Source organism: Micropterus salmoides, unplaced genomic scaffold (genome assembly GCF_014851395.1).
Source record: "Micropterus salmoides isolate LMB-PRFRI ecotype aquatic unplaced genomic scaffold, ASM1485139v1 Ms_hic_scaffold_20, whole genome shotgun sequence".
NCBI classification, from domain to species: Eukaryota; Metazoa; Chordata; class Actinopteri; order Centrarchiformes; family Centrarchidae; genus Micropterus; species Micropterus salmoides.
The window spans coordinates 25,430,704-25,439,880 of record NW_024041151.1 but is presented as its reverse complement, the minus strand read 5'-3'; the positions used below and the strand labels follow the sequence as shown (position 1 = coordinate 25,439,880).

The 9,177-nt window shown below is 40.0% G+C and overlaps 1 protein-coding gene and 1 long non-coding RNA gene across 11 annotated transcripts in view; one reads left to right on the top strand and one right to left on the bottom strand.

Moving 5' to 3' along the window:
- The first annotated feature begins 3,259 nt into the window (after window positions 1-3,259).
- On the top strand, window positions 3,260-6,756 carry LOC119914834. Its single transcript, XR_005446849.1, has 2 exons — window positions 3,260-3,706; window positions 6,249-6,756. It is a non-coding gene; the product is annotated as an uncharacterized LOC119914834 (long non-coding RNA).
- The window catches only part of LOC119914832 (glutamate receptor ionotropic, NMDA 1), a 34,506-nt gene continuing 30,949 nt past the window's right edge, over window positions 5,621-9,177 (bottom strand). For 6 of the 10 annotated variants that reach the window (XM_038734368.1, XM_038734369.1, XM_038734371.1 and 3 more), the window contains one exon: window positions 7,631-7,699. In XM_038734368.1, the coding sequence (XP_038590296.1) occupies window positions 7,631-7,699 (69 nt within the window). Of the gene's footprint in view, window positions 7,700-9,177 lie in introns of all 10 variants that reach the window. The other 4 variants (XM_038734365.1, XM_038734367.1, XM_038734370.1 and 1 more) reach the window with 1 other exon arrangement.

Here is a 9,177-nt window from a genome sequence, read left to right as displayed (position 1 = left end):
GACAATGTTTTGTCATCTTTACATTGTCTTTCCCATGTTGTTCACAAATACAATGAATCAGCAAACAGTAATAGTTGGCTTGTCCATATATAAGTCCTCGCTGACTATAGAACATTTGTTGTTTCTGCCACTTTATAAAAAATAAAATAAAGTAACGCCTGTGCTCTTCCTACAATGACAAGTCAAATGTCTGTGTGAAAACGAAATTGTTTGTAAAAAGCCTTTAAGAAATTAAAGGTCTGAAATTATCTTATGACTCTGTGTTACTGAATCTGTTCTTACTAACTTGGTTTTATTGCCTTAATCCAATAAATAAAAACAGGATTGCAAAGCTTTTATAACTCCCTTCTGCTACGTAGCAGACAATATTACATTAATACGGAATCAATTATAAACACATGGTTAACAGAAGTAAACTATAATCACTGGAGCAGTGTTCAGGATGAATTTGAGTTTAAGAGTCTGATGGCTTGGGGGAAAAAGCTGCTCTGCAGTCTGGTGGTGTGGCAGCTGAAACTTCTCTTCTCAGAAGGCAGCAGGGTGAACATATCCTTTGGGCTCTGCGTAGGCACCTCACAGATATCAATGATGCTTGGGAGATGGGTTCCAGTGATCTTCTGAGCAGTTTTAATCACCCGCTGCAGAGCCCTCCGGTCTTGGGCCGTGCACATCCCACGCAAGTTAGTGATGTTTCCAGTCAGGATGCTTTCTATTGCTCCTCTGTAAAAGCTGACAAGAACTTGGTGCGGGAATTTGGACTTCTTAAGCTTCCTCAAGAAATATAGCTGTTTCTCAGATTTCTCCACCAGCGTGGAGATGTGAGATGACCATCTCAGTTTCTCTGTGATGCTGATTCCCAGGAACCTGAGACTGTTCACCTGCTCCACCTCAGCACCAATGATGTAAACAGTCTTTAGGGGAGCGTGGTGCACAGCCTAACGCGGGGTGATATGTCACACCGACATTTTACATAGTTGCACAGGGTCGAGCAGGTTGCGTTTCCGGTCAGTTTATCAAGGAGCCAGCATACGGTCTGTCACCAATTTTTTAGAGAGATTGGACTTATTTTTGTCAAGTGAGTGTTTTCGTGGCATAAAAGTAAATTTCTGTATCATACTTATTTTTCGATTACTGAGCTGTGTGTAAGTCACTAAATCCAATCATGAATTACATTAATAACCATCTTGTTGCCTAAAACATTCTTTGAAACACCTGACCAACTACTTGCAAGTGTTAATCATACTTAAAGACAAACTCATCAGAGCGGTAACACTGTGTTACAACTAAACCCGGCCAATTTTTACATATATTTTGATGTGTGCACATAATCCATCTATCCTTTGGTCCATCCATTTGAATATAAATCCATGATAGACCATGATTGAGATGAAAAGACAACTCTCTTTCCTTATATGATATATATTTTCATGGATGGAAAGAGATAATATCTACAAATTATATTATAATATCTTATATTATAATATCTATCTATTTATCGACTCATGATGGATGGCTGGTTGAGGGTTAGATGGAGTGGTGGTGTGGATATCTGTCATATATAGATCCATAATCCTATGGTATTTAGATATAATTTAATTTAATCAGATAGAATAGTTTTGAATTAACAGACTTTTATAGCAATAGTTGCAACTAACCCCGCCCATGGAGTAAATGACATTTCATTCTGTCAACATTCAGCGCAAAAGGAGTATAAGAATTGTAGGTCCTAGAAATAAACTTCAAGTGTTTATTCGTAGCAGAGATGTGTGTGTTGCTTGTATAAAAATATGATTAATCAAACTCAAATACCTTTTTTTATTATTTAGTCTAAAACAAAATGTGTTATGTCCCGCTCTCTCCTATCTCCTTCTTAAAATCAACGATCAGCTCCTTGGTTTTGCTGCTGGGAATGATTTTATCGTCTTAGTGATCAACACATCATCAACACATTTGCTGATGTAAGATGTCACTGATGATGTATATTCCTCTAGGTTGATGTGGCTCTCCTGGGCGGCGGCCTCTCTGAACATACTCCAATCTGTGCTCCCAAAACAGTCCCACAGAGCTGCTGTAGATTCATCTGTCCACACTGTTTTAATTGTTGGCTTGACTCTTTTAATCAGCTGGGTGTAAGTGGGCTGAAGAAGCAGAGAAATATGGTCTGATAAACCAAAATGGGGACGAGGGAGGGCTTTGTAGCTGCCAAGAATATTGGTGTAGACCATAGACTGTATTGTAGATGTGGTCCAGCGTGTTTGTTCTTCTGGTGGGGACGTGGACATGCTGGTGGAATTGAGGCAATAGGCTACTGTTCTGAGATTTGTTGGATTAAATTCACCAGCTCCAATAAAAACATCAGGTTGTTTTCTCATATGACTGCTGATGACCTCATACAGTTTCTGTAGTGCATTTTTTTGAATTAGCATCTGGAAGAATGTAAACAGCAACGACAAAAACACTGGAGATTTCAACATCTCAACATTAAAAATTCCACATCTGGGAAACATTGTCTATCCACTTTAGCTGCGTTTGAGCACCAATCATTATTTATGTAGATACACAGTCCTCCTCCCCTCGTCTTACCGGACTCTAGTGTCCTGTCTGTGCGGAATAATGATGCGTTCCATTTGACATGGGAAGTCATAATTTCCGAGTTCAAAATTTCAATGGGAATACCCCCTTAAGTCGAATTTCTTGGGAAGTCGGGAGAACCGCACTCACCTCGAGAGTGGGTGATGAGGCAATTATAGTTGCAAGTGAGGAGTGAGCAGAGTAAGCCAGGGCCAGCTTCATCCATAGACAGTATATTAAGCTACTGGACTAAACCACCCCGCTGATTTGAATGGAGAGCAGTGAAGCCAGTTTTGGACCAATAAAATACTACTACAGGGCCACTTCCTGTTGGCACCAGCGTCTACTGCGCATGATCGCGCAGCATAACCGTGGTTTAATGACGTAGAACAACTGCAGAAACACCGTAATTCTGGTAGCTGTATAAATGCGCCAACAAAAAGTTTCATGGCTCAGTGTGTTAGTCTGACTCGGATTGTCACTGTTTAATCAGCCCACCTACAAGGTTCACCTGTCAAACACCAAAGCAGCGTCACTGATTGCTGTGATTTTTTTGATAACCGAGAGTTTATAATCTAAGCAATACGGTTACATCTCTCATGTGCGATGGGGTGTCACAGGGTTTTGACGTCATTTTTGGGCCTACATGGATCCCTCCATGAAGGCTTTGGTCGGCTTCACTGTCCGATCTCTGGCTTACCGCCTTTGGTTTCAGCCCCAACAAACACCCTGTTGTGTACACATCGCACTGCACTCCAGTGGCTGTGTTTATATACACTTTGCTGCCAATTTGGCAACACCTCTGACACACCCAACATAGCTCTAAGCCCGCTGGCACCCTTGCACGCCGTTTTGAGGAAACATGTAGTTCAACCCAGAAGTGAAAACAGGTGTGCAGTTGGGTGTGGCAGTCAGGCCTGGGGGGGACGACAAAGAGCAGTGCAGAGGGCCGGGTATGAAACAGTGAAGAGAGGGACTGAGGAGCAAACTGTGACAATCAATCAGCCCTCTGAGTCACATTAATGTCTCTGACAGGAGGTGACAGAGTGTCAGCTGTGATCAGGGAAGACGGTCAATGGACCAGAACAAATGTCTCACCTGACAATATCCTGCAACCCACCTCTGCTTCCACAAGGTATGTCATTAATTAACAATGACAGCTATGATCTAATTAATGATGACACTTGAAATTTAATTAAATATTACACTGACTGTGACAGTGACTGTTTTGGTGCTATGTTCCTCCCAGGAGTACCCATAAAAACATTGCTATCCTTTCAGCTACTGAAAGAGTCAGATTATTAATATGTATGTCAGTGTTAGACCAACAACCCCCAGAACTCCTTATTTTGTCTACAGATTATCCTTGATGATGCTTGGCAGTTTGTTTTTAAATATAATGCTACAATATGTACATAGGCACAGCGGTGCTTTGAGCTAAATTAACAACAAACTATTCTTATTGTTAGGATGCTCACAGTGACAATGTTAATATGCTGATGTTTAGCAGGAAATGTTTACCATCTTAGATTTCATTCTGGACTAAAATGATGGACCAAACAAAACACAATACAGTGTGTCAGATGTAACACTGATGTTTGTTTTATATAGTTGTTTGTAGCATTTTGTACCAGCTGGGCACTAGCCACTGAAACATGCCCCTGATATACGATTGGTTACATTGGAACATGTTTTATTATGGCTAACATATTATAACCTTCATACCCATTCACCAGACACAGAGCAACATAATCATCCCATTGGAGTAATGCTTCTCTCCACCTAACAAAAGCATGTCCAGTATTGTCCAAACATCACTTTTTAGCTCTGATTGGTGCACTCCTGAGGGTAATATCTGGCTCTTAGCTGCTCCACTACTATGTTCACCAGCCATGCGCTTTGGATCTCTGCTGCGTCCTGGTGGAGAGGTCTCAAACACTCGGATTGTATGCTGGAAATTGCTGCTTACGGTTTTCTATGAAGGGTTGGTTAAAAAAGCTGTTAGTTAAATAAAGAACCAAAACAACAAGATATTACAGAAACTAAATGCTCTATAGAGCTCCTGAGTTTAGTATACTGGCACCTCTTTCACATTACAGTGTCATAAATGTAAAAAACAAAACAAAAACATTCAATTAATGGAGCTTGTATTTTGTTTTTGAAGTACTACAAGTATTATTACTGGTATTTTATGTATTATAAAAGTCCACATATTCCTGTGTGGGATGACTGTTGGGCCAGAGCACAAAATTGTTATAAATCTCCATCATGCACTGCTATTTCACCACTGGACCCCTGCACACCAAGACCTACTTTTCTCTTTTAACTGATGCTCTTAGGCTTTTTTATTCTCTCTTGCTTGGTATACGTATATACTGTATGTATATATGTATACAGTATATACACATATATGCATTATTTTCTTTTTGTATGTATGTTTGTAGCTTTTCAATTTTTTTTCTGTATAGGCCTACACTTTTATTCATTTGGTACAGTATGTGCTTACGTTCTTTCATTTGTAACTTTAAACCCCCTCGAAACTCTTAAAATAGCAGTTAATAGCAGCACGTGCTGGATTACAACATTTCTGCTTAGTCCTAATAATTTTCTTTGAAATGATGATGATAAAATAATCCAAGAAAATAAATTGCCATCAATTTTGAATGTCAATTAATAATTTAAGTCATTTATCAGTCATGCCAAACTTGCTCCAGATTCTCACATGTGTGAATTTGCTGCTTTTTTTCTGTTTTCTGTAATTGTTCATTGGATCTCTTTTGCTTTTTGACTGTTGGTTGGACAAAAAAAAGTAATTTGAGGATTTAACCTTGGGCGCTGGGAAATTGTAAGTTGTATGGGCATTTTTCAGTCGGTTATTTCCTAAATATCTGCTCTGGCAGATAATTCACATTTGTAAATTAGTTTGGTGATACCAGGGTAGACATTTGATAGTCTGTGCAATTTACTGAATCAAAAACAAAACTGACAGATTGATATTGTGAATTACTGTTAGTTTTCAAGCCTAAAAATAATAAAATCACAGCATTGGTTAGACTTGGCAATGTAAGTATAGTTTATTTACAGTGGTATAAACAAGATGATTTAATGTAAGATCTTAACTGGAAAAGGTAACAAAACAAGTGATTCCTCCATTAAGGGGTTTTGCGTTTGTGTGTGCATGTTTGTGTGTGTGTGTGTGGTGATGATGATGCATGCCCGTGTGTGTGTGTGTGTGTGTGTGTGTGTGTAACTATAGTTCAAGACATTCTCAGCTGCAGTCATAATACAAGCCTATCTACACTGAACCAGACTCTATTTACAGTTCATTCAACTAAAGTGCCCCCACACATCTCAGTTAACTGTACACAACAACCCAAAGCACTGAAAGTAACACGTAAGCATGCATAGGCCAGAATGAGAACATAATCACAAGCAAACTCTCAGTTCACGTTTTAGAAATCAAATTCTGTTTTAGCACTTTGTGTGGTGGTTTGGTGTTATTATTTCTCATATAAAGATGTTGTGTATACTAGTGTTTTTCTAATAAAATGAAAAAGAGATTTGTGAAATTAAAACATTGTAACGTGGAGAAGTTAATATGCCTGACTGATGTGACAGTGGTTCTGTTATAGTTTCTTGGTAAATCAATAACTGTTGTGTTTTTGTTTTTTTTACAGTTTGGGAGACCCCTCAGCATAAAGTGCTATGCAGTGCCAGACACCAGAGCGGATGTGATAGTCTTTTCGACAAACAGCAGTGGTTTCTCACCTCCAGAAAATGGGAAATGGCCTGTTTTTGCACCTAACCAAGACCTGCACACTAGCTTGCGAGCTGAGCCACGCCTTCAATTCACTCAGGTTCCTTCGTGCAAAAGTTCCCCGACGCTGCTCTGGGAGGAGGTTTTACATGAAAGACTGAGTGCTGGTTGGGTGAAAAACCTGGCCCTTTGATGCAACCCCTTGGAGACTGGAAATGAGAAAGACTGCTGCGGCAGGAGAGAGGAAGAGAGAGGGTGTCCCCAAGCGTAACTCGGCTCAAGGCTGAGTGTCTCAAAACCTGTTTGGATGTAAACACACCAGCCTCACTGAACTGTTTCATCAGATGGCAAATTGATCTGTGATTTCATATATTCACCTGCTTATTTCTTGCTATAAATAGTAGTAAAGCTTAACAGATTGTCTTTAAGAAATTGAGTTCTTTCTAGAAATTAAAAAAACATGCATTTGGCAGATCGGTACAAAATTAAAGGGGAATACATACAGTTCAAACAATTACAGAATCTGGTATATAGCCTTAAAAATAACAATAATCAGTTTCATCATTCAGATACATAAAGCTCTTTTTCATATACAAGCACACACATGCTGCTATCATCTTCACAGGTAGACAGGATTAGTCATATCCTCGTCATTAGGGCCATTATTAGTGCTTCCCAATAAAAACCTTGTGTAGATAAAAACACAGGTAGTTCCTATTAAAAATACTTGATATCCATTGAAGCTTACAGTACATCTTGTATTGCAGTATATGTTGTGTAGAAATGCTAGAGAGTACTATGGTATCTAAGCCCTAATTGGAAGTGATATGTTAAGTACTTGCACCAAAACTGGTTAATCCATAAACTTAACTAAACTAAACCTGGCTTGCTAAAGTTATACAGCTGGTCAGGAAATTTGAAAGTAGTTAACATCAAACATTAAGTAAAATTTTTGTGGGTAAATGGACAAAAACAAGGTTAAATAAGTTAGCTAATAACATACGGAAGGAAAAGATTGTATATGTGAGTCGGATGGGTTCTTCTGTGCATGCTCAGGGACCCTACAAACATCTAACGCCAGGTAATCCTGGCTTTAAAGAAGGTGCAAGTTCAGTGTTCTCAGCCACTTCTTCAGCAAGCGTTTTCCTCAAAAGCTCCGTTGGCAGTCGGTGAAATGAAAGCTTCGGCTTGGGCGGCGAAGGGAACGAGGAGATGGGTATTTTCCCTTCCTCTCGCCTCCACTCCCTCCTCCGTTCGTCTCGTTTCCTCTCTCCTCGGGGAGCGATCAGTGTCTCCCTCTCTTTACACCACAGTGCTGACAGACGGGTCAGACAAGTTGAGTTGGCCCGTGATGTCAGTGGGTGGGTACTGCTGCAGAGGTGAAGAAAAATGGGGAGGGAGGAGGAAGGGACACATATAACAGGGTCATTTTGTGACAAAAGCAGCATGTAGCATTTTTTTTAAATAAAGCTAGTTACCTTAATTATCTAAACATTCATTTTTTGTTATGAACACCTGTGCTTCATTTCTGCAGAAATGTAGAAGCAGGGGGGTTCTCTAACCCCTCTGAGGCACACCCTATTTTTGTTGTTTATGTGTAATCTCTACAGATTTTTTGTAAAGCAGTTTGGTTGTGCCTGAGGTGGGCTAGTTGGGAGCAGATGTAAGGTCTTGAGTCTAGACAACAGCACATTTGTATCAGGCATCATTTATTTTTTTTTTAGCCTGACGACACGGGTGATCATTTCCTGCCATGGGTAAAAAGGACCGCTCATTTATCTCCCCGCAGTCACTTGCACGCATGCTCTAATTTTAGCATCTGATGAGGAGAAGATGAATTTTAGGCTGATCACAAATGTGCTGTTGTGCCGGACTCTTACATCCAGTCCCTGCTTCACTGTGCTTCTTTTAAAGCAGAGTGCGTTGAATTATAGGCATCTACAGTGCTGAGAGGGGAAACAAGATCCCGATTCCATGCAGGTGCTTAGTTTCTATGGCAACAGTGGTTTTGCTTTTGACTGAAGTCTTTTGAGTGCGTTGTCTGACAGTAAGCCATATTTCTACATTGCTGAGGCTGCTTTTTCTGCTAATAAGCAAGAAACCCGATGAAACAATAATTCATTGAACATTGTGGTCGATTACATCATAAATAGAGCGTGTAACATGCTGGAGGGGGTTTATGCGTAGCTTCATGTTTTGGAACACAGTAAGTTGGGTGGAGTAACAAACTCAGCTACATTATGTTCTTTATAGTCCAACTGATTTCCAACATGCCAATCATAATCCTGACATACACAGCACTGTGTTGGGAAAAAATCTGTTTCATAATCCAATGTCAAAGGACACATCTTTTTGTTTTTGGACATTCAACGCATTCCAAATGAACAGACATTATTGCACTGCAGAACCAAAACAGGGAAGAGTCTTGCCTCAGTGTACCCATTTCTTATGTACTTTTTGTCTTTCTCAATTAAGCAAGATCTTAGGTTAGGTAGATTTAAGTGCCTCTCGTTTCAAGCTGATAGAGCCAATACATTCAAGCATATGAGCTTCAGAAGCTATTATGATGCAACTGACATGCTGACGGATGGGGCAACATCCAGACTGAATAGTATGTACTGTTAAATTGTCAAAATTAACAGGAGTCAGAGTGGATGTCCCTCATCCCCTTGACCCGCGAGTTGCATCATCATATGGCTTACAGCCCCTATTTTGGGTCTCTTCATGTCTTGTACCGTGAGGACCTGCTAACAGCGCACCCTACTGGGGTCAAGTGGACCAGCAAAAGAGAGACACTTCACTGACATCACAACCACAGTAAATGGTTATAAAGCTACTTATCCAATATC